This window comes from Papilio xuthus, unplaced genomic scaffold, assembly GCF_000836235.2.
Source record: "Papilio xuthus unplaced genomic scaffold, Pxut_1.1 DF825928.1, whole genome shotgun sequence".
NCBI lineage: Eukaryota > Metazoa > Arthropoda > Insecta > Lepidoptera > Papilionidae > Papilio > Papilio xuthus.
In genome coordinates, this window is record NW_013532721.1 from 4,595,654 (window position 1) to 4,620,567 (window position 24,914).

Below are 24,914 nucleotides of genomic sequence, written 5' to 3' on the forward strand. Positions count from 1 at the left end.
TCCTTTAAAACGTGATAATAAAACCCACGTGCCCAAAGCATTAGGCGACGACTGCGTAAAAAATGATATTAGGATTATTCTTAATAAAAACTTCGTCAATATTAATCACGTAATCCTATAACCTTTACGTATCAACGTGCCATTTTTCTATAGAAATGTTCAATGAGGTCGTAAACGTGCCGTCAAATAATTTAGAATTTGTGATTTAGGAACATTTCGCAGTTTTTGTGCATAACGTATTTTGTTACAGTGACGTACCCAAATTATTATGTTCGTCGTTTCGCCATTCCTGGCATATAATATTAGTTTTTACTTAGAAAAAGAAATGCAACCTTACATGATTCATGCACGTCATGTAAGGAGGAAGCAATGTATGGATGTTCTGGGAGGGAGATGTCACACGTGCGGGGTAATTCCCGTTGGGACATTCGGCCTACCGGTCTATCTAGTCATTGTTGTTTCCATTGGAACTTTATTTTATTGGAAATGAAAAAAAGCAATAGTAATTAAAATATATTTATTTGGTTTTAACTTTTGGTTACGGAAACGAATGTCAGATTGATATTGTCTGCGTATTTTTTTTTAATTTATTCATTGTTTTCATCTTTGATGAGTCTGCGCAGAATACTGAGGTAGTTTTACTATAATACATTAAATGTAAGCAGTTTTTTTTTATAAATACTTAATCAAAATTTTGTAAGAAATGTTTTCCAATGGTATTACTTTCATAGTGATTTAGTAAAAAATCTATAGTGTTTTTCAATGTATTATTTTTGTCTTCTAATTTTTTGTTGATTTTCTTCAAATTGCCGATCGTTGTTGACTGATCTTGTATAATTTTTCGACATTTTTTTAATTTATCTTGTAAATATTCTACATTAAGCAATTCTGGAAGGGTTTCGTTTTCTGATGTGGATGTCGACGGACTACTGGGTGGCACGTCGTGATCGTCACAACTCGTACGTTCTGAGTCAACAACTACTTCGGTTTCTAACTCCTGTAGTTTAGTCTTCTGAATCTGTATAATTAAAATAAAAAGATAGCAATGAAAAAATCCTAACATTTGATGTTCGTTTATAATTAAATCATATTAATATATTTACCTTATAACGTGTTCTTGATTTTTTTCTAACGGTTAACTCTCCAGGTGGAATGGACTGAATCTGTGTTAAAAAAAATAATAATATTATCAAAGCTCTATTAAAAAAATTATAATATCAAATTTCAAAAATACCAGAAAATCATCCATTAAGAATAAGAATAAATTACACAACGTTAGCGAAAAATGGCTATCAGCTACATTAAAAAAAGAAACAAAATACCTTAAACTTCGGCACTGCTGTTTTATCCAATCTGCGACGTTCTGTATTTCCAATAATATCTTTCGAATCGAAGTGTTCTGAACATATTACAGAGTTTTTTGTAGGCCTATAGAATTCCTCCGATCTTTCAGTAGCAACTATGGCGACCCATTTAGCAGCTCGGTATGGATTGTTAGGGAAGCTAAAACAAAAAAAAACAAAATCACAGCACCAGGGGCAGAGTTACGCTGTAACACATAAAAAAACGGATGAATTGATAACCTCTTTCTTTTTGAAGTCGGCTTAAATACTTGGTCAAATAAATGTACAACGGGAGTTATTCTGTAAGTCATAAAAAGGTACGAAAATAGTTAATATACCAGATTATGTATGTTTCCGTAAAGGCCTGAACTAAGGTGAATGCCAGGACTTACAGGTAAAACCCAAGATAATAGTTATGTTATAAGTCCAAAAAATTATATGATCTTTGTTTATTAGGAGCATTGCGTTTGTTCATTTGTAGCTAAAAAAAACTACGAAGTTAACGAAATTACTCTTAAAAATTAAAGTTTTGCGTGTTATCTTGTTTACCGTAAATCCTTCTAATATGTAACAAAGAAAAATACTGCAAGAGGTTAATTAATAATAGAATTTTTCTGCCAACCAACGTCTTTATAATTTTCGAACGTTTTAGAATTGACAGTTGACGTTGACAATGACACAGCAATGTCAAATAACAGAATGTCAAACAGTTATTACAAAACAAATTAATAACAAACCCGAATCTGTAGATTTCTTTTCATTGTAACGTGTTATATGGACAGAATATTAAAAAGTCTGTTAAAGCGCTCCTACGTTTTAGATATAACCTCAAAATAATTCTATTGGCTCAATAATTAGATAAAGAAATCTGTTATCTTAACTCATATTTTCGCGTGGTAAAGGAACATTGGACATTGGCCTGTTTAAGTATTACAACAATTAATAAAAGAGATATAAATCTTGTACTTGCCGAAAATATGATATTCCGTCAGCCAATTTACATTTTCGATAATTATTTCTACAATTTCTAAACGCGCATTGTGGCATGTTGACATTGGCGTGTTCGAGGCCAAACTAATTGAAAATAAGCTCTCACGTAGTTGTCAAGCGATATTTGTAGTCATTATTGTACCCTTGCCTTGCCTAAAGATAGGGTTATCTAGTTTTACTAATCATTTTTTTGACATGTGTATATAAGAGTTCAAAGTAAGCAGCCATATATATTTTCACCATTATTTTAATCACCTTAAACAAACTCCCTCCATAATATATTATTCTATGTATTATATAAGTGAACTTTGTAATTTTATATAAATGTTAACCTTAAAAAAAGAAATGAATAGTAATTTGTGAAATAAAACTGTTACTTTAAGTTACCCACTAATATCAGGTTGTAAGGACTTTTATTAACAAAATATGAGATTTCCTTCAAATAAAATAATAAAAAATCATAACATATAGTTTTTTTCAGCTTTGACTTAATTGTATGACAAGACATCCGTTCCACACCTGTAATAATTGATTTTTAAACTATACATGTAATTTTTAGCTTCAAGAATAACTCTTAAGTTCCTTTAGAGTTGACATTATAATTTTTAAAGAATACTTACTACAAAAGTCAAGCATTTTAGGGATTCCTTTTTTTTACAGATTCGCTACTTGAATACTTGAATAACAGCATCTTTTTGTGGTTTTTTCATACATTTTATTACTTGTGTTGAGACACCAAGGCCACCTGGGTAATATAAAATGTGCCAAAATGAAAGATGGGAGCCTAGAGCAGCAATAGTTAGAGATGTCAAAGAAATCTAATACACTGGCATTATTAGTACATTAAACATTTTTATAAATCAATATATATATATTCATTTAAAGTTGTTGCATGCTTGCATGGATGCATTTTACATTTAATCAAAGCGATTAAAGTAGTAAATTCGGGATACAAATTATGAACTTTTGAAATCATAATGAAATCCCGCCGAAAAAATGAAAGATAAACAAAGAGCAGTGTTATCAGCTTAAAAAATATGTTTCCTTTACCCTTTCAAAAGACTAATACAAGTTCTTTAATTAAATAAACGCCCTAGGTAGCTATACTATATATAGTATAGGGTGCGCCATAGTGCAGAAAAAAATGTTATAGCCACTTAATAGAAGTAGTTTAAAATGCTTGAATAAATTGAAAAATGAAATTAGTTCGTTCGAAGGAGATGGAATGGTTGCAGTATTAATGAAAGTTGTGGCGGTTTTTATATTTTGAGTACGCTATTAAGAATGAGTGATATCATTTAACCTAATTAAGTAGGTATTTAATACACGAGTCTAATCTACTTAACAAAAGACAGAAATTCTTTATTTTTGAAATTTTTGAATCAAAAAATTGCATTTTGCAAAATTTTATAAGAAATAAGTGGCAACATTTGCATCCATGCGATCGTGTTTAAGCAGACTTTTAGTTTCTTTCTTTTACTAATTCTTTTTAATATTTCTCTTATTTTTCTAAACTTGATTGATTATGTTTTAACAAATTAGAAGAAGTCGGGAAATAAAAAAAATGTTTTCACAAGTAGTCCTTTAGTTATGGTTGGTATTAATTATTAAAACTCTTTGACTTTGGTACAATGTCAATGTAACCAAACGTTCAGCGCAATTGTCAAATCCAGATTAAGCAATTTTCTGAAAAGGCGTCTAAAGTATTGCTTTTTTTGGATATATTACTGTGGTTTATTATTTAAAAATGTTAGCTTTGATCAATCGTATCCTTGATTGGATTAAAAGCTTATTTTGGAAGGAGGAGATGGAGCTCACGCTGGTCGGGCTGCAATATTCAGGGAAAACAACTTTTGTTAACGTCATAGCCGTATGTATTTCACAAAACAATTATTTGTGTACTTTTTGCTTCCTTAAGCATTTTTTGTTCCAAACTCCAAACCTCTATCAAACTGTATGTGTCATTGTCCGGCGAACTAATCTACCATTTACTCCATACATTCTTTTTATTTTACATTACATTTCTAATTAAATATTACGTCTCACTAATTCTTAAATCAGATATGATTGATAAAATGACAGCTCATCCTAAACTTATATTTGCATAAATTACTTTTATAGCTGTAAAATTATCTCACATATATTATAATTTTATGTAAGACCTATGATATTTAAGTTTTCGTTGATATTAATATTCACTTCAGAATTTATGTAAATTTGGGATTACCATATAGGTGTGACTGAGGTGCGCTTAAATCTTAACAAATAGCAATCTGTGAACTATACCTATCTCTCTGGGTTATAGTTGTGAATGTATCTATAATATTAAATTGAAATAACATTTAACTATTGATAAAAAAAGACAAATTCATCAGACTATATTGTGCAAAAGATTTGTACAAAAACATGTAGACCTACTAATAATAAAATTGTCACATTCATTTTTCCATTCAGAACACATGTACTGAAAGAAAGAATTAGATAAAGTTCATGACTCATTCATGAGATTACACATATACACACATTGTAATTTGAAACAATAAGTGCTTTTGTTCCCAATATGTGGTAAATTATCACTCCATGTTTAAAATTTTAATATTGAATATAACAGGGGTGTTCAACAAACATAACTTTTTAATTGCTTGACCTACTGACAAAACATTGGTTAATTTTTGACAAAAATTTAAAATAACTTAAAAACCCTAAAAAGATAAAGATTCTTAAAAAAATCAGATAACTTTACAGTATTTGAATTAACTACAAGTTTATTATATATACTAGCTGTCAGCTGTGACTCCGTCTGTGCGGAATAAAAAAAATAATAAGTATCCTATGTGTTCCTTCACACTAATTTCTATATCTGTGCCAAATTCATTGAAACTCTTCCGGAGATACCTTTAAACAACCATCCATCCATCTATACTTTTGCATTTATAATATTAGTAAGATTAGATAGATAGTAAGAAGTAAGATGTAATTAAAAAGGAGTGTATAATTTTATCAATGTATACCAAAATCTTTGTTTTGTGATTTAGATATTCCAATACTGTTGTTATTAAATATTTAATCTATTTAAACTCAAATCAAATTGTTATTTTAATGCACATAAACTCCATCTGTGTCTAGGACAAGTTTTCACCTTGAATGTCTGCATGCTGGAGTTGTTGTTTTGTTTGTTCACAACAAAGATAAGCCAACATGTTTAGATAATTTAAACTATTAATTCTATAAAAAATATTTTTAGAGTTTTATAAAAATTGTACCATTATAAACACTGTATTATCATTATTGGAACTATCATCATCATCATCATAAGCTCACTATATGTCCCCATCAAGGGGCTCGGAGCCTACCCTAAGTTAAGGGTGATTAGGCCATAGTCAACCACGCTGGCCAAGTGCGGGTTGGTTGACTTCACACATATCTTTGAATTACTTCTCAGATATGTGCAGGTTGCGTCACAATGTTTTCCTTCATTGTAAGAACATCGAATAAATGTACATATGTAAATCGGAAATCGAAAAACACATTGGTACATGGCGGGATTCGAACCCAGGACCTGCAGATTGCACATCAAGTGCTTGACCACTGAGCCACCGACGCTCTTTTGGAACTATAATCTAAAGTTATCATTTTTTTATTCAGTGTGACATTTAATATATTGAATGTTTTCAGTCTGGACAGTTCAGTGAAGACATGATACCGACTGTGGGCTTCAACATGCGTAAAATTACCAAAGGAAATGTTACCATTAAGGTGAGTGTTAATATCTCTAAACCATTGCTTACTTAAATACAACAAGCCCATATGTTAGTTGTTTGTTTATTGCAGTTATGTGAACAAGATTCTTTTTCTAGTAGTAAATAAATTAAAAACTTTATGAACCTAGTTATCTATTATGAAAATGCGAAGAACAATACATATCTATTAAAACCTAAATTAATCACACTTATGTAACACTAGCTGTTGCCCGCGACTTCGTCAGCTGGGAATTAAAAAAAATAATAGCTTATCTGTTCATCCAGACTTTTTTCTATATCTGTGCTAAATTTTTAACGAGAAACAGCTGTTCTGGAGATACATTCAGTCAATCTAAACATTCACATTAATAATATTAGTAAGATTATAAATATTTTCTATTTGTGTCACTTATGTGTAACAGAAGTATTTACTATTTAATTGTCAACTTTATCCTCAGGTATGGGACATTGGTGGTCAGCCTCGGTTCCGTTCAATGTGGGAGAGGTATTGTCGAGGAGTTAATGCTATTGTGTGAGTATGCTCATAAGTTTACTCATTTGATTATCAACGTATGGTAGCAGCATCAGCTATCTTCCCGTCAAAGTACCCTCAAAATTGGTCCAGCCCTTCCGCTGATTACTTGGAACAAACGCGGCCTTGCGGACGGACAGATATACAGACAAACAGTCAAAAAATTTAAATACTGTTTATTGTTGTTTGTGTATTAGCTGGTGTTGCTGTAAATATATAAATTATTCTTTTACATAATATGTTATGTGTGTGTTGCAGCTACATGGTGGACGCGGCGGATCCGGACAAGATAGAGGCGTCGCGCAACGAGCTGCACAGCCTGCTGGAGAAGCAGCAGCTGACTGGCATTCCAGTGCTGGTGCTGGGCAACAAGCGCGACCTGCCGCACGCCCTCGACGAGCACGGCCTCATCGAGCGCATGTAACTATACATCATACACAAATTGTCTTGCGAATAGTAGCTGCCATTTTCAAGATGGCGGAGCAATTTGAACAGTTGACATGTAGTCGCTATGTCTCATCATCATCAACTCACTATACATACCCACCCAAGGGCTCGGAGCTTACCCTAAATCAAGGGTGACTAGGCCGTAGTCAACTATGCTATCCCTGTACTGACCGAATAGACGACTCCTGTTGATGGATACGGAACCCTTATAGGGTCACTTTGTGTCTGTCCATCTATCTGTCAAGACCCTTTTTCTCAAAAACGCTTGAAGGTATCAAGATGGAATTTATTTTTATAAACGGAGCTATTTGACTTTTGAATTTTCCGTACAGTTAATAAATATGATTTACAATAATAATAATGTCGACAGGAACCTCTCGGCGATTCAGGATCGCGAGATCTGTTGCTATTCTATATCGTGCAAGGAGAAGGACAACATCGACATCACGCTGCAGTGGCTCATCGCGCACAGTAAGTCCGGCAGCGCGCGCTAGTGTCGCCCGCGTCACGTCACGTCACGTCACGTCACCTCGCGTCACGTCACCTCGCCTCTACATACTTCGAGCGCAAACGATATTTTAATATCGATTTAAATATTTCAAAATTTCTCGATTCAATATTCGGTCGTTAATTTTAATTAATCGTTCTAATTTGAGTTTTCAGTACACTTGATCATCGTTTATTTGTTTCGAAACATCGATTTTGTATTTGAAATATTACTTATCGATTATACGTAATTCAGTTTGAAGCAAAGTAATTTGCAGATGTTCTGTTCATCGGCTCATCGCAGAGCCTTTCCATTTAGATATAATAGTTTACGGTAAAATATACGAAAATTATCATCTGCCACTTTGTAAGTTAAAAATAATTTTTATGTAATTTCTAAAATCACCGCTTTATTAAGATAATTAACACGGCGGTATATTTGAACATCTACTTATTCTAAATCTTAGCTTAAAATTGCATTCAATATTAATTTTTAATACGTAACAAAAGGCTAAAGATAGTTTTATAAATCTGCCTATTAGCGTTCTTGACATCGCCTTACTATTGGCGAAGGTGAATTTTGAGGTTATGATCTGTTCACAACTTTGAATAAATTGCGTACGAAATACGCTTTCTACATTTTCGCTTAGTGGCAGAATAGTCTAATAATATTGAAATTATTTAAATGAAGGCGGGTTTACTTCGTGTTGAATTACGATAGAGTTTGTCACTACTGTTATTTTCTTAAAACTTTTCGACAACGATCATGAATTTTTTGGAGTAATCATTTAATTTGGTTTAATGAATTAAGTCATATCGAAAATATTAAAAGGAAATTTGAGTTGTTAATACTCCAGAAGAAAAAGTTCTACGTAATATAGATAGATAAGTTTTTTTTTAGAAATAACAGTTGAGGCACTTTTTACTTGTAATTCAGTACGAAGTGCGTTCTAATCAATTTAGGACATAATCAAATATTAGCTTGAGTCCTCGGACTCACACGTGTGACAATATAACGTATTCGAAACTTTACAAAAAGACAGAAATACTTCGATGTGGTGCCAACAATGTGAATGACATTTATGGAAACGTAATATTGCCACATGACAAAATGTGCAACAACTGTAATGTGGCAACTGACAGATTGTCTGTGGTTGAAATGGCGCGACTTTAGACGTCACTTTGCTCTAACAGTTGCTACATAAGGCTGTTTGTACTACGTTATATCTAGATTTTCTGATAGTGTTAGCATTATATAATTATTATAATATAATTATCTCATATTGTTAGCTAAAGAATAAGTTTAAAAGATATTTAGGTGTGAGAATAGTGTTGCTCTGCATTTGCTGTACATAAGATGGCAAACACGAAATTTATATCTTGAGTTTATATAAACGTTACAGGTAAATGCCGATTTATTTGATGCGATTTCGATGTATTTTGCTTAGATATACGTTTCAGTGAAGGACTGCACTTTTGAGGTTATATTTTTTTTACTTAGCAACACTAAATATAAGTTGTTTTTTGTATTATAATAAAACGGCACCTTTTATCGGTTTTCGTTTATAGATGTTTATAAATATTATTTAAAAAGCTGTGATTAAAATTTTGTTTATACTAAAATATTAAATCTGTTTGATTTGTATTGTCTCTTTAAATTGTTTAGTGAAGGTTTTTTTGTATAAATCTGATTATATAGAAACAAGTATTGGAAATTGGAACAGATTAACATAGAGTTTATTTTGAGAAAACAAAATGTAATTAAGGCAAATAACATTAGTTGTACTTTTATATTTATTATAAATACATAAGTGGAACTAATGTTTTCTGAATCGAACCTTAAGCAATTGTTTGGTCCATACGAATTTGCAAGTAATCAATGTATTTTTTTTTTACTTTTTAATTCGATACTTTTATATGCATCGGTGCGTTCTTAACACTTGGCTGTAACATATTTATCCGTTTTTTTTCTACGATAAAGACACAAATAATTATTTAGTGGTGATGAAAAAATTATTAAATTGTGTTAAAAAACGCATTTCTTTTTGCTTTTCCTACCTTTGTATCCCTAGCATTTACACGGGTGCTTTTTTACACTGCTTAAAAATCCATCTGCCAGTGCTCAAAATGCAACATAAGGTAAAATAAAGTCGCGTTTTACAAGCGTTACGATATGAACTTATACATTGATACTGGTTTATTCTATTTGAACGCGTTTTAACGCTACGTAAAAAAACGGCCGTGTGAATGAGAGCTTAGATTTGTCATATATCTGAGTCTGGAACAGTTTGATGACCACAGAGGAAATGGCTGATCTAAATTTATAGCGTTATTAGTGTGTATTAATTAAACCAGTACATTTAAAAAACTTTTTAATAAAAATTGTGTACCATTTTAAAATGATTACAAAATATTAGTCATAGGATCATAATTGCTTATTAAAATTACAATTCATATGAGACTATAATATTATCCATTGGGTTTCTTTGCATGTCTTCTTACAATTTTACATATGTCATCATTTTTCATTCATCATCAGCTCACTATACGTCCCCACCGAGGGGTTCGGAGCCTACCCTAAGTTAAGGGTGATTAGGCCATAGTCAACCACGCTGGCCAAGTGCGGGTTGGTTGACTTCACACATATCTTTGAATTTCTTCTCAGATATGTGCAGGTTGCATCACGATGTTTTCCTTCACCGTAAGAACGTCGGATAAATGTACATATGTAAATCGGAAATGGAAATACACATTGGTACAATGTCAAAGTCAAGTACTTGACCCCTGAGCCATCGGCATCATTTTACATATACAGAAAAATATATAAAACAATTCGACAAGTCGCGATTCATAACATAAAATATATGAATATTTAAAAAATTATTAACGCTACGTTGTAATAAAAGGATTGATTTAAAATATACATAGTTAAAGAGCCATTGAAAATAAAAGCTATGGAAAAGAAATTGAATTAATTCGTACGGTTCAACTCCATCAGTCTTAATTTTATATAGTTTTTAGTGGTACTTATATGTTTGCACTTAACTGTTGAAAAGTGTTCCTAAAGATTTTATTACTCCATTGCTGAGGCGTAATATTTATTATTATTATTGAAAAAAGTGGAAAAAAGAAGGTATTCGTCGAAAGATAAGAAAAATACGCATAGGTTTTTGTGTTAAAATCTTAGTAACATCATATTATATTTCAATCTCGAAGCGTCAATAGCCTAATGGTTAAGGGTACGGATTTCCGACCACGAGGTCGTGGGTTCGAATCCCGCCATTCGACTATTGTCGTAAACCATATCCTAGCACAAGCTTAGAAGCTTAGTTGGAATGGTTAAAGAAATATTAGTAAACTTACAAAAAAATCTGCTAATATTTAAAAAAAAAAAATCTCGGTTTTATTACTATTCACTATACTATCTCATTTTATAACAATGATCATATCATCTTTTAATATTGAGGTTAAAAAATATATTTAAAATGCATTGAATTCTATGTATCTTCTTAATATTGTATGCGTTTACAAGCTCGAAGAGATCCTAAAATCTAGTTGATTACATTCTTAGACTAATTTCCATGAAATTCTTAATCTAAAATAAAATGAGAGCTTCAGAGTCAATTTGTGGGACAGTGTTTATGTTGCCGTTTAACATTACGTCAACAGGCGCTTGAACATTCGTTTCATACATTACTTTGATTTCTTTCTGAGGTTCTTTTCTAGACTGTTCGTAAGCCATCTCCAATTTGATCAACCTTGCCTCTTGTTGGTCCATCTTCTGCGTTAGTAAATCGAGCTTGCATATTATAGATTTCAGTAGGGCAGCTTGACCGTCGTCCATCTGAGAGTTTTGCGAGTTCCCTTGCTCCTGACTACTCGTGTTAGAAGTGACGGAGGAACTTGTGGACGATTTGGTCTGGACAGCGGGCGGAAGAGACGTACTATGACTCTGGTACATTTCGGACCTTTTGAACTGCAGAATTTCGTCAGCTTCGAGTAAGGCGAATATTGTTTTGTCGACGTCATTTGCTCGGGCGCTGACGAGAACCCCCTTCAACTTTTCAGTATACAGCTTCTGGTTTGCCGGATCTAAGCTCCCAATGAGGTTGTTTTTCGAATTCCAGAAGTATGGTATGTTCTTCTTTTCCAGGGCGTCGTGAAAGTCTTGCAGCATGGTGGTGAAGAGGAAGCTCAGATTATTCTGCCAGAATTGTTTTTTTTCTTTCTCCACTTTCCAGAGGAACAACGTCTTGATGTAGTAGCTGGCGATGGCCTTCATCTTCAGTGCGGTGCGCAGCTTCTTCATCTATAAGAAATTATGTATATTTTGTGGAATTTAAGCTAATTTAAATGAGGTCAATTTAATAAGAGACTAAGAAGCACATACCAGCCTAAGGACCTTCTTGAGGTGATGGCACTCCTTGATCAGATCGCGCTCGTGGTCCTGGAAGGAGAGGCGCCAGCAGCGGCCGCGCGCGGCGCCGCTCGCCTCCTTGTTGGGCTTGGGCACCACGAGCCAGTCCCGGCACAAGGACACCTTCTCTATTTTTCTATCATCATAACACCACTTATTCGCTATTTTATATGTTTTTCAATACGAATTAATTGTTAGGTTATAAGTTTTGAAATTCAAATAAATGATTTTTGTTTAAATGTAATCAAATCAGTCATTTTTTACCAACAAAAAAGGAAGTAAGTAAAGAAATATATAATAAATGCGCTTTGTGATAAAAACTTGTTAGTAACAGTTGTAATAAAAGTTTAATACAATGTATGATGAAGAATTCCTGTGGGTAATTCCCCGCTGTTGTGTATGTTCAGGAAGTAGCAATCTATTATCAATGTGCATAATTTGTTAATACATTTTACATGAATGGGCAGACTCGACCAGGGAAAATCACAACCACAAGAGACAGGCGTGAAGTGGAAGCATTTCCGCGTTTCGTCTGAGTTTTCTTATAAGAAAGGGATGGCAGTGTAAAAAGGGAAAAGATTCTCTTTCTCGTCCCCTCCTCTGTCGATTAAAGGTAGTCAATGCATCTGCAGACGCAACAATGCTATGGATAACAATCACGTCATTATTTTGTAATGTTCAAGTAGCTACTTGCTTGTTAACCAACTTTCTACAAAATACGATATTTCTATATTTTCATCATTGTAATTTAAATAAGTATGTAATGAAATTAATATCGATTTTGAAAATCCTTAAAATCAAATATTAGATTCTTTGGGCTTTGAGTTCCGTACCAAAGTACATAATAAAAAAGTATATGTCAACTATGCCAATTGAGTTTATCTGTATTGTGTTACCTAATGACAATTATAATTAATTATTTAATTACTATAAAGTATCGAGTTATTGTAGAAGTACTTATGATAACCTTTTAAAATGGCTATATTAGTGACCATGTAAAAGCAGTATTTCCCAAATTTTGCAGAACCCACCTGTAGCCCTTAGGCCATCTTGGAAGCCTGAATCTGATAACGGGCACCAAGTCTACATCTAGTTTGAATTCCTTGTCATTCTCTTCATTTCTTATGAACACAGTGTACGCAGGACCTGACTCCTTGTATGTCATTAGATATGTGGTGCCATTGACGGTCACGCGGCCATTCATTTCGTTAAGTGCCTTTTGCACTATTCCATGCATCCAGCTACGAAATTTGTTCTGCAAGAGATACTTGTCACCATCCCTCCAGTCTCTGGTCACTTTATGGCACTGCTCCCACTCCTTTTGTTTGTCTAGGTTATCAAAGGCGCTCATTATCTTTAGCCTCACAAAGCCTGGCTGGTCGCACTCTATGATAATGTCATCATAGTTGATGGGCAGACGGATTACTATGTCCATGTCAAACTCATCCATTTTTGTAGCTTTAGTTCCATCATACACGCTACCACCATACATGACCTGTGTAAAAGAATAATGTAGGTTGGAAATGTCAATAATGTCATGCGACAAATTATTTTGGGCATGTTATCGTCACATCTCATGTATTATGAAAAGTGTGAGAGTTTGAAATGTTAAAAGTGAACACAAGTCATTCCCATTCTTCATATATTTCCAATAATCACAAAGTCAAAATTAAAAGCACATTATATGAAAAGGTTCACCATCTCTGGTATAGATATAAAGAATTCATAACATCAAAACTGTATCTTTTCTTTTTTATTGTTTTCCAGAATGATATAACAAAAAGGATAAATTACCTATCACTACCTAAATTATTATAATAGCAAGAAAGTAAAAAGGCGAAAGGGAATGGCCATTTTTTCTTCTCATTTGAAATAACTTCTTTAAATCACAACACAACAATAGATAAAACATTTTTTATCACTTTTAAATTATCATTATTGTCTTAATTGATGGACCTTGGACAAAGCTAATTTGAAATATTTGAAAAACATTACCTGATTACTGTATTTTTTAAAGTAGTTGCATTGTTCACCCATCTTCTGTTTGATTTGTTCAAAAACACTTTTAAAGACCTCCTGAGCCCGGCTAAAGTCATCATCTTTGATGGCAATAAACTGTTTGAATACTTCCTCCAAGTAAACATCTAAGGTTTTCTTTTTAACTGACATCTCTGGCAAAACTATAAAACATAATTGTTATCATTTTGTTAGTTATAATATTTTAAAAATTAGATATGTTATGATAATTGGCTTTAGATCCTATAAACTAAGAGTGTGCTCTAATTTTTTTTTTTCTCCTGGACGATGTATAAAAATTAAAAAAAAATAGATATACCTGTTTATTTACTGTTAAGAAATAATGTTACAGTTCGTTTGCTTGCGTTAACACGATTCTTGCAAAAGTTTGAACTGTAATGTAAGCGCAGAACAATCGCAGTGCCTATTTACGGTCATACAAACGGAATACCCGCCCGGTTTTGTAGTTGTTAATACCAAGAAAATATTAACATTATTATGGGTTACAATAGCTTTTACTTTGCCAAAAAATAGCGATAAGGATAAACCCTGCCATAGACTTTGACAGCATTTGTCAGTCGGAGCACAGACTATACAATTTTTTTTTTCAAGATCTGTTATACTCTGTCTATTTAAGATATTTATAGATTATTTTGACAACTGACGCCTATAAAGTATCGAATTAATGTTGTACTTTTTGGACGGTTCTCATAGTGTCGACCATACACACATTATGAGCAACTATGATATATTGAGAATCGATCTTGTCATAATATTAATGCAACAAATAAATACTATAACTTAAGTATTTTATTACTTTTCGAATTTACTACATACATTTAACGAGGTCTCGTGCAATTAATTAAAAAAGATTAAGAACAGTACTTTTTGTTTCTCAACATCTCAATGTTTGGTTTATAATTTTATTTTTCTTCGTAGTTTTGAAGAATAAAGTTGGGATAAAAAGAAACAATTTCTTTTATATTATAAATCACAAACAATAATCACGAAGTTTTCGATTGTAAGGTCCATGAGAACTGAGAACAACCATCGAAAACCGAAAATGTTCATAACCGATTTTAATCAACCCATCTCTAGTGAATTGTCAAACTAATCTATCTTATACAAATATAAATAAAGAGATAATAGATTTATAAATAGACACACTATGAAAACTAAATGCAATAGAAGCGCCTCTCATCGGATTTTGTAATGATTAGTTAGTGCACACCAACTATTTTATATACCCTTTGGTTCACACTTCATTAACAATCCGGTAGGGATGGATGTTGTATTCGTTTAACTTAGTATCGAACCTTCGTTTTGTTTTTGATTTACAATAAAAATAAAATTTGGCTTAAAGGTCCATAAAATTTTTAGCCCAAAAATTAAAGTGCTGACAATTTGTTCTTTATCAGCGCCAAAATGGCGATAATCAAACAGGCACAAAAGACCGCAGCTAATAACCTATGCATGTATTTAGGTCAGTGCGTTTTACCTTAAAGTTCTTAGTTATTTCCACAAAGAATAGAAGTACAATGACAGTTGGCCGTCATTATTTTAAGGATCTGTCAGATATTGTTTTTATGTTACATATTTGATTTTAAATGTATTAAATATGATATGCGTTGAATAGTCACATTTTCACATCATGGATTTCCCCTCAAAGGTAAAAACTCCTAATTGAATTTCTAAAGGACATGACGTCGAAGGCGCATGCCGGATGTAAACATGTCAAACTGGTGAAGGTAGGAGGTACATAGCTCCACGACAGGGTTTGAAATAGATACACAACTCTTTTTAATGTTACAGCAGAGGTCTACTTCTTTTTCTCCTTCGCATGTGGCTGTACCATTAACTTTGTGGCGCCACTTTATTTGGATATCACATAACTTTATACATTGTAGAGTTTTCACCAGCAGCGTAGATCGTTAAGCGCTATACAACGTAAATAAGCACTAAATAATGCTAAGATAGTGGACAAAACGAAAGTTAGACTCAATTTTTAGTAAAGGGTTGATGGCTGACCGCGACAATCCAGTGGTGCCGTTCGCCGCGGGCTTCGTGCTCGGCGCCTTGGTGACTGTCCTCGGTTACAAGCTGTTCTCCAGATGCCCGCCCGGGCAGACACACCAGGTCGGCGCGATGGTCAAGTGCACCTGCAAGAAAGGAAGTAAAGAAGAGGTACGTGGTAATCCTACAAAATACTTTGGGGTCCTGATGGGGCTTCTAACGATTAAAGTCTATTTTTTCATGGATATCATCAGCACAAACCTTACGACATTTAGATACTGTTATTGACATTATTACAACCAAAGGTACATATTATATCTATCTTTTTTCAAACAATGCTTAATGAATTTTGTTTTTGCTTTAGTGCAAGATGCATTGCATACGCGGTGACCACAAATGTTCCTGAACTCCATGACACGCATTAAAGATAAAGAAATAATCCGGCTGTTTATGTTCTGCCAAAATTATGTCACTCAACTGTCAACGCTTTCCCAACATCTGTCAAATTAAAATGTGTTCGTGAAAACTGTTTTATTACATCCCTTAACAATGAATAATGGGTAAAGGCATACATTTCGACAACTACATAAACTAAGCTCTACTGTTCCACTATGTGCGATTGGTAAGTGTTGAATAGACGTATTTCTCTGCGGCTCACTAAAATGTTTGATACGATCGCAAAAGCCATGTTTATAAGTAAATTTAGTAGGTTGATGGGTGGCCGGGTACGACCCAATACAATAAGTTAAGGCTCTACTGGCTCTACAGTACATGCGGTTCGATTTATAAAGTTTTAAAATCGATACTCGTGAAGAACTTCACAAATCGTACCATAAAACGTATTAAGTTGCTAGAAATTATTATTTATCCACTTTTAGGAGGTTATAATATATAATAATACGTGGTAAATTTTTACTACGCCTTTGAGAAATTTTTAGACATTAAAAACATAACATAGATTTTGTTTTCCCCTATGTTGTCTATGGCACACATGTAATATATTATATATAAGAATTTTGTTTTGAGTTTATTAAAGGGTTAGGTTGTATCAGTTCTTGGAGCGATTGATTTGGAAGGGTTTTGCTGCGTTTGTATTGTTTGCCAGTGCCGAGGAACAACAGAGGCAAGCGGAGAAACGCGCGGAACAGAGTGGGTCGCGGGCGCGCAGTGGGGCGAGGGGCGCGAACGTGCCGGCCGAGGGCGCGGCCTGCTACACCGAGGAGCGGTCCGGCTGCCGGTTCTTCACGTGCGGGCTGTGGGCGGGCGGTGCGGCCGGCGCGGGCGGCTGGCTACCTTACGCAGGCTCCGCGCTGCTGCTCGCCCTCATGGCCTATATGCTGCGGAACGTGCGCAAACACGTCGACAAGTTTCCCAAATTGCCCAAAATGGGCAATCTGTTTGGAACGTCTAAAACAGTAGCGTCCGGAGCGAAGAAAAGCTTTCAATGCGACTATAGTAAATGAGGCTACTTGTACGAAAATTGTGGCTATACAGAAATCTTATCGTGGCTATTTTGAACTTTCAGTTTTTAAAAATATACCAATAGTTACTGTTGTATTATAATTTCAATTTTATTTTAATTTAACTTTTATATCAAAAAGTACACCAATTCGTAATAATCAGAATTGTAGTACTCATTAAAGTTAAATAACAACTCTGATGCCCTGGGTATTAGGAAATAGCGCTTTATGACTATCATCCTTCAATAGAAAACTGGTTCATAAAATTTGTAATTACCACCGGTAAAGGCGGCGAAAAGGGGTTTAAGATGTGCCGTGACGAAGTAAATAAAACATTTGTTATGAAATATGTTTATTAAATTAAACATGTACATTTATAACTTCTACATTTAGAACAGTGTGTTAACACAATTCCTTGTACAACGTTCGAAGACGACCGATTTTGCGTCGACAAAGGTTAGTCTTGTGTCTTCAAAGCAAAACTTCGTTTTTGAATAGATCTGAAAAATAAAATGTTCATGTTTATGTGAACTCAAGACAAATGAAATAAGAATAATAAGTAAATGTAGATTTTGCTTGATGTTACAGTCGCGACGTTAGTGACCGAAGCTATTATCTTGTGAATGCGGTAGTAACCACACAACTGCTACATTTCTTCTTCAACTTGTGACACCCCAATTTGATACCCACTATCGTATACCCCCGCTGGGCCTCGCGAGCACACTACAAAGTTCATATGGACCACACATTACTATAGTAAGGTCACTGTCCCGATGAGCAATATTTTGTTATATATATTATCAACTTGATTTTGTAGAATGTAAGACCGAGCAGAGCGAAAATAGTGCTAGACATATACCAGAGATTTCCAATGCAGTCCGCATGAAATCTGTAGGGTGCACGGAAGATCCAGCGAAAGCATTCGCTTGGTGGGAATAAAATTGGGGGTGTCACAAATTGAAAAAGAAATGTAACAGCAGGGGGTTCAGTGAGACCAGTAAACTTTTAAAAGATCACTGTGCTGCTTTGTGGAATTACTGAGTAGTTTCTAAAGAACACCAAAATATGAAGATCCAAAATGAAGACTGAGGTATACGACTTGAGCTAATATCGAATATCTTGTGCATGCGGCAGTAGGACCACGCAGCGTGCACAAGATACCCGACACCAGCATACGTCTGCTTCTTCTCCCTTCTTCAAGGTTCATCTTCTTTCTTCTCCATTCTTCTTTTTTGGGCTGTTTGAAATGTTTGTACATATTACGCGAGAAATAAGAAGTAAGAACTAATAGGAATTTGATAAGTACATACCTCCAGCGTGCTACATCTTCCAAAGCGAGATGTCGACAATGCTGTGAAGTCGCTGAATATGCGTCAGGACAATGGGTGGCGATGTGAAGCTCCTCCTTCTTTTGCATGGCAGTATGCTAAACAAAATAAAATAAATATTAAATTAACAATGTTGTTTCTACGTAAACATTTATGACAGTTAAAACAAAAGTTATCATCGTTGCCATTGGACATTCATCACCAGATGATTTGCAGATGCACCGCCTGACGCTCGCTTCTTGAAGGACTCAATGTCGCACTGGTTTGGAAATTACTTGACAGGAAAATCACACTTTTTTCTTATTCAAGCCTTGAATGACTTTATTTTCTGGAGTCGAATGCTGCTGTTAAGCAACGACAATTTTTTTTGCTATGGCAGATGTTCCGTCATAGCAAAAAATATTGTAGATGCTAATATTTGAAATGTGTTGTCTGTACACACAATATTCTTTTCTCGGGGAGGTCGAAAATTCTGGCAAGATGTCAGGGTGGATGTTGAGCGACATGAGATAGTAGTGAATATCTTGTGCATGCGGCAGTGACACGCGGCCTGCACGAGATACCCGACACCAGCACACGTCTGTGGTCTTCATATTCTTTTCTCATCTTGAAATGAAACTTTCATATACCAGTCTTACTGATAAAAAATGTTACACTGAAAAAAAAAAACATTGTCGTAGCCTCTGTAATTCAAATTATAAAAACATTCGCATTTATTGCCAAACTATTATTACTAGATTACTTACATACAGTATTGAGTAGAACACACAAGGCTGCAAGCAGCGCGCGTAGTTTGCTATAGCTATACAGGCAGCTGCATATGTAAAATTACAAACTTTACAAATTTTTACAGTTCCTCGGTTTCCAACACATATATCTACGTCTCCGTCCGTATGCTGCCTCCTACAGAAAATACAAAATGTTATTGGATATCTGCTTACATATTTTGAAAAACCATGGACTCCAAAAATGTCGAAAGTTTTGTAGGTGTAGACATATTTATACAGCTGACCGTACCGCTACCGGTGGAAACAAACTTCTTATGTCGTCCTCGCCCATATTTGAAGACTCGTAGTAACTTGCATCAGTCGTCAGCCGCCGATAGCGACAGGAACTAGTATTGAATATCTTGTGCATGCGGCAGTGACACGCGGCCTGCACAAGATATCCGACACCGGCACCGGTCTTGGTTCCCTCATGCCCAGGATATCATTGTCACAATGAATGATTCGACAAAATACTATCAAGAACAAAGTCAGCAACTGTTGGTAGCAAAGTAAGAATATTATACAGAAAAAATGTCGTTTGATACGTACCTACGAGCCACGAAAAGACAGCTCCTTTCTCGCAAAAAGACTTCCATATTGTTCAATGATCGGTTTCGTTCATTTCTGGCACTTTTGAGAGCAACTCTTCGAGCGTTTTCGGTCGCCTTGTGTTTTCTGCGAACAAATTGCGAGAAATAATTATTGCTATTTATAATTGAAAGGCGCTACAAAAATATATGCAGAGTATTCCAACACAAGTTCTAAATATAGTTAACAATGGGAACCTGCTTTTAAACCATTTTTTTCTCGGTATAATATTTTACATTGTTAGGTGACTCGATCTCACAATTATGTTTCCTACGCCGTTAGACGAGTGGAGTTTGTTTACAATATTTAAGCCTTGAGTTGGAATAAGCAATACGTACCGAGTTAAGGTGTATGCCTCTAGGTTGCATCGTGTAAACTTCGTAACTCTGGGGTAGTAATGTTTTGTATATATTGTGTGGTCAGTATATTGGGAAAGGTCTACTGTAAGCAAGGGACTAGTTTGGGATGAATGATAATTTTACATGTAGACTGGTCTGTTGTGTTGTGTTGTAGAATAGAAGTGTAAAACATGAAAAATGAGAGTAGAAAACAGTACAAAAAAAGTACCTAAAAGTGATTTTTTTAACAGCTTGTGTAGAAAAAGTAAAACTGTATGTTTATGTGTGTCAAATGTCCACTAATAAGGTCATTGTTGGTGTCAAGAATCAAATGTGTAGTGTACAAAAAAGAAAAAATAAAAAAATAACAAATATTGAAACAAAATATATTTAATACCACCTTTCATTATTTTCCTTACAAATTGTAATTAAAACGCCTCAGTCGGCACAACTATGTATAACTATTGCAAATCCGGGTAATGTAAAAGACACAACCGCGATAACAAAACGTCCTAATTAAACGTTAGTGCCTTAGAACAAGGAACGTTAGGATCTATATCGTAACATAACTTCGTCGACGTAATCCGACTAGTTGGTGATGCTAGACTCTCTCAATACACCCACACACGTATTGACGACTATTTAATTTGTTAGCTTAGCGCTTTTAAAGTTTCTACTGTCATATATTTTATTTAAAATGCGCTAATACATTGAAAATAGTTTAAATAATAGATGACAAGTCTTAATAATATAACCGATTCTTTATGTTAGTACAAAAATAACAGAAGTAAACTTTAAAAACACCATCGAAATGACAAGGAGCTGAAAGAGTCTAGAATCCCCAACATATTTCGCGCGCGAAGGATTTAGATCTCTATCAAATTAATTCCTTCTTCGAATAACATTGTTTACTTGACCATAATTATAAAAATCAATAAAAAAACCGATCGATCGAAACAAATCATTCGCGCACGAATCGATTTATTTCTAAATTAATTATCAAAATAATTAGAGCTAAATGTTCTGAAACTGATATGCTTTCCGCGTAGTAACATGGCCTTACATCTAAACAGTACCCGCGGTAAGTCAGTGTTGAAACATTCGCTGGCCAAAGCGACAAAAGCTATAAGCCACCGGTCCAAGTTGTATATTCACATCATATGTTGAACATATTGTCTTGCCGAAACATTATAATTATTTTTATGCGTCATGTCCGACTACTTTTCTATACCGGGCGAAATATAATATTTTTCTGCAAACGTTTATCAGGACATTTATTAATATCGGTAAGAGGCGAGATTTTTCAATTAGCGTGTTTCCGAACTGCACGTATGGATAGTCTCATTGATCTTTGACTGCTATCAACATCTGTCACTGTCATATGGTAAAATAGCAAATAATTAGGAAAATAATTTTTAAGGAGTATTTGTCATTAATTTATTGTAATTTCCTGCATTACAATACGTTTAGAATTAAAGGCGTCGCGTTGTGACCGATGTTTGTAAGGCAAGAGAACATGTTTTCACGCGAAGTATACAACACGGACTTTGTTTGCTAGTCGCTGCCTATTGCACAATATCTACATAAACTTAACAGTGTGTCGTTCAACAGGTACATTTGACGAATATATTAAGTATATGTTATGCGAGCGTTATATCGCGCAGTTTGACAATTAATAAAACTTTTTTGTTGGCACATAACAAAAAATGCTTAATTATAAAAGGATACAATTGCGAATAAACTGTTGGGCGGTATCGAATTGGCTACCTACAATATGCAATGTTATTTTGCTGTCTTGATAAAAGTATAAATTGATACGCATACATGCTCCTAAAATTTCTTTCATGTTATTTATTTTATTTCAAAATATATGAAAGAAAAGTTTTAAAATAAATCTTAAATAAATGCTTTATATATTTGTAAAGATATTGCAAAATTATTTGCTCCTCATTAATATTTGTAGTTAGAGAAAATCGAAATCAAAACAAGTTGCTACAGATTAGGTTTGTCATAGAGTTAATAAAAAATTACACCCAAAATGAAATGTCCAAGAAGATAATAGAATAAATGTGAAAAAATTGCAAATTTATGCAAATCTTTAAAACAGAAAAATAAAATAAGAATTATTGACACAATATTTATGAGGTTGTTACAAGTACAGCATAAAGCAGAAAAAACTAAATAATTCTCGTCTGTATCAAAGTCCATTAAAACGGCTACATTTGGACGGATATGTAATTGCTCTCCCTAATATTGCTTCACCAAACTAGGACAGTAGAAGAAACAAAGTACAAGGTACTCCTTCTCAAAGTGTGTCTTAGGATTGCGTAATAAAGTTAGGTTATGTTAACACATGAAATGTTTCAACACCAATTTTTATAAAATGAATAAATACAATTATAAATATGCTTTCAGTTTGAACTATTTGTATTTGTTTGGCACTGATTTATGATTTCACATTACCATGGGTTTGCACCACCAGAAAGCATTTATTAAAACATATTGTCATTTTTCTTATTCTCCTTTAAGAAACAAATCACAATGTGTTTTTATACATGTTTTATGGTTGTGAAAACTCACAGCTACACATACTAATAGAAATATGACTTCTCAAATTATAAAATAGAATGTAAATAATATAGTAATATTTAAGTCAGTACTAGTGGTTAGTTATCTGTGGGTTTTTATGCAAATGTAAAAGAAAAATTGAAGTGGGAATTTTTCAAAGACATTCTATTAGCATATGTTGTTTTGTTTCAACTTTGATGATTCCACATAATATTTATAATTTCAATTGATTTAGTGTTTTGGAAAAATTGTATTTGAACAATAATGTAATAAAATCCGAGTAAAGTTGTTGCTTATACTACATACAACACACATTACCAATACCCTGACCATGAAAACCACGAATAATGATCGATTATGATTACCAAATTTATTTACAAAAATATATTGATTTATTTTTAAACAATATTGGATGTACATTTTGACACTGAGATGGTTTTTGAACCGCGTGTCACGCGACAGCAAATAATAATTCCAAGCCAAATTATTTTGTATAATTTGTGTATAGGAAATAGGTATGTGGATGACGATTATATCGTTAAATATTGATTATTATTTTGATTATATATTTGTACACAACGGTGACTTCAAGTGTTCCGACAGAGGTCAGAGAAAAACGAGTGGCTCATTGCTTGACGTCTATTAATATTTGACTTTAGTTTAAATATCGAGGGCCGACATGGCGCTCGAGCACTCACCAGACGGAACTCTCAGCGGCGCGTTGCAAGGACTAGACGCGCGACGCACTCATTATATATTTATAAATTTAATTTACTTTGTGAGGACGAATTCCACCAAATATATTTTAAAATTTAAGTAAAATAAGATGTTGGCGCGTCAACTACGCGTTACTTATATAACGCTCCGAAAATATAATAAAATTAAAATAATATCTAATCTAAAGTTATTTAAGTAATTAAGTTATATTTATCAGTACTTGAATAAAAATTTGTCTCCATAACCAAAATTGAATTATTATGATATTAGGTAATTTTGTATATACTGAAACACTATGTACACTTAACTGGCAAGGACTAATTTAATACTGTATAAATTATAAATATTAAAGAAACAAATTATATGTACATTATATTTTGATTATCGGAAAGTCCACCATTTTAAATTGACAATAACGTGCGCAGAGGTCCGCGGCCGCAGCCCGCACTCCCGCACTCCCACCCTCCCGCACTCCCGCACTGCGCTACGCCCTCCCAACATTCACGCTAATATATATACTTACACAATACATACCTACAACCGTTTTAGTATAATCTCATCTTTAAACCAATGAAATGCTTACGTTTACTCAGTCAAACTCAACCTAGAGGCCTCCCCCGCGAGGAGCTCGTGCCGTCGTTCTAATATATTGTCATATTCCGTCACCCGAGCGACACCAGTCTGCGCCGCCCTCCCCGCACCCCCGCACCACCGCAGCGGGCGTGTTCCTATCTCCGAATACAAGAATATATTTCAGTAAGAGCTACAGAGGGAGAGGGGAGGGGGGGCTATGACTTGTTGTCGAAGAGCGGCAGCTTGGAGCGCACGGCGCCCTCGCAGACGGTGAGGCGCGCCTGCACGCAGCGGCGGCCCCCCTCCTCCGCGGCGGCGCGGTGCTTCACGTCCACCACGTACTGGTGGTCAGCGCGCAGCCGGTACCGCGACCCCTCGCACTTGAACTCCGCGCCCTTGCGCTCGAAGTACTCCACGATGCGCGAGATCTGCGCCGACCGCGCCCCCCGTGCACCCACACCCACCACCGCGCCCCGCGGCGCCCGCTCGTCGCACACGCTGTCCGACCCCAGCGACGCCACGTCCTCCGAGCTGTCCGTGTACACGCTGGAGGCTCGCTTGCCGCCCCCCGCGCCCCCGCCACCCGCCGCG

At 34.7% G+C, this 24,914-nt stretch overlaps 6 protein-coding genes across 6 annotated transcripts in view; 2 read left to right on the forward strand and 4 right to left on the reverse strand.

Moving 5' to 3' along the window:
- Positions 1–654: 654 nt before the first annotated feature.
- LOC106125209 (THAP domain-containing protein 1) lies at positions 655–2,611 on the reverse strand. The gene is made up of 4 exons (XM_013322318.1): positions 2,314–2,611; positions 1,323–1,503; positions 1,104–1,163; positions 655–1,018 (listed from the first exon to the last, which is right to left on the reverse strand). Exons 1-4 carry the CDS (start codon positions 2,388–2,390, stop codon positions 683–685), a joined length of 654 nt encoding a protein of 217 aa, XP_013177772.1. The 5' UTR covers positions 2,391–2,611; the 3' UTR covers positions 655–682.
- Positions 2,612–3,965: 1,354 nt separating this feature from the next.
- Arl8 (ADP-ribosylation factor-like protein 8) lies at positions 3,966–9,576 on the forward strand. Its single transcript, XM_013322726.1, has 5 exons — positions 3,966–4,203; positions 6,009–6,089; positions 6,532–6,605; positions 6,864–7,025; positions 7,423–9,576. Exons 1-5 carry the CDS (start codon positions 4,081–4,083, stop codon positions 7,544–7,546), a joined length of 564 nt encoding a protein of 187 aa, XP_013178180.1. The 5' UTR covers positions 3,966–4,080; the 3' UTR covers positions 7,547–9,576.
- A 1,340-nt stretch (positions 9,577–10,916) lies between these two features.
- Positions 10,917–14,542, reverse strand: LOC106125532 (cyclic GMP-AMP synthase-like). Its single transcript, XM_013322770.1, has 5 exons — positions 14,291–14,542; positions 13,951–14,135; positions 12,987–13,450; positions 11,929–12,091; positions 10,917–11,847 (listed from the first exon to the last, which is right to left on the reverse strand). Exons 2-5 carry the CDS (start codon positions 14,122–14,124, stop codon positions 11,134–11,136), a joined length of 1,515 nt encoding a protein of 504 aa, XP_013178224.1. The 5' UTR covers positions 14,125–14,135; positions 14,291–14,542; the 3' UTR covers positions 10,917–11,133.
- Positions 14,543–15,192: 650 nt separating this feature from the next.
- On the forward strand, positions 15,193–17,746 carry LOC106125207 (uncharacterized). The gene is made up of 4 exons (XM_013322316.1): positions 15,193–15,640; positions 15,981–16,155; positions 16,349–16,606; positions 17,090–17,746. Exons 3-4 carry the CDS (start codon positions 16,596–16,598, stop codon positions 17,445–17,447), a joined length of 369 nt encoding a protein of 122 aa, XP_013177770.1. The 5' UTR covers positions 15,193–15,640; positions 15,981–16,155; positions 16,349–16,595; the 3' UTR covers positions 17,448–17,746.
- An 80-nt stretch (positions 17,747–17,826) lies between these two features.
- LOC106125069 (uncharacterized) lies at positions 17,827–19,831 on the reverse strand. Its single transcript, XM_013322153.1, has 4 exons — positions 19,785–19,831; positions 19,519–19,708; positions 18,755–18,870; positions 17,827–17,944 (listed from the first exon to the last, which is right to left on the reverse strand). Exons 1-4 carry the CDS (start codon positions 19,829–19,831, stop codon positions 17,902–17,904), a joined length of 396 nt encoding a protein of 131 aa, XP_013177607.1. The 3' UTR covers positions 17,827–17,901.
- Positions 19,832–24,538: 4,707 nt separating this feature from the next.
- Positions 24,539–24,914, reverse strand: part of cdi (serine/threonine kinase) — a 68,259-nt gene continuing 67,883 nt past the window's right edge. Inside the window, exon 12 of the mRNA XM_013322154.1 lies at positions 24,539–24,854. Coding sequence (XP_013177608.1) covers positions 24,539–24,854 — 316 coding nt within the window. The remainder of the gene's footprint in view (positions 24,855–24,914) is intronic.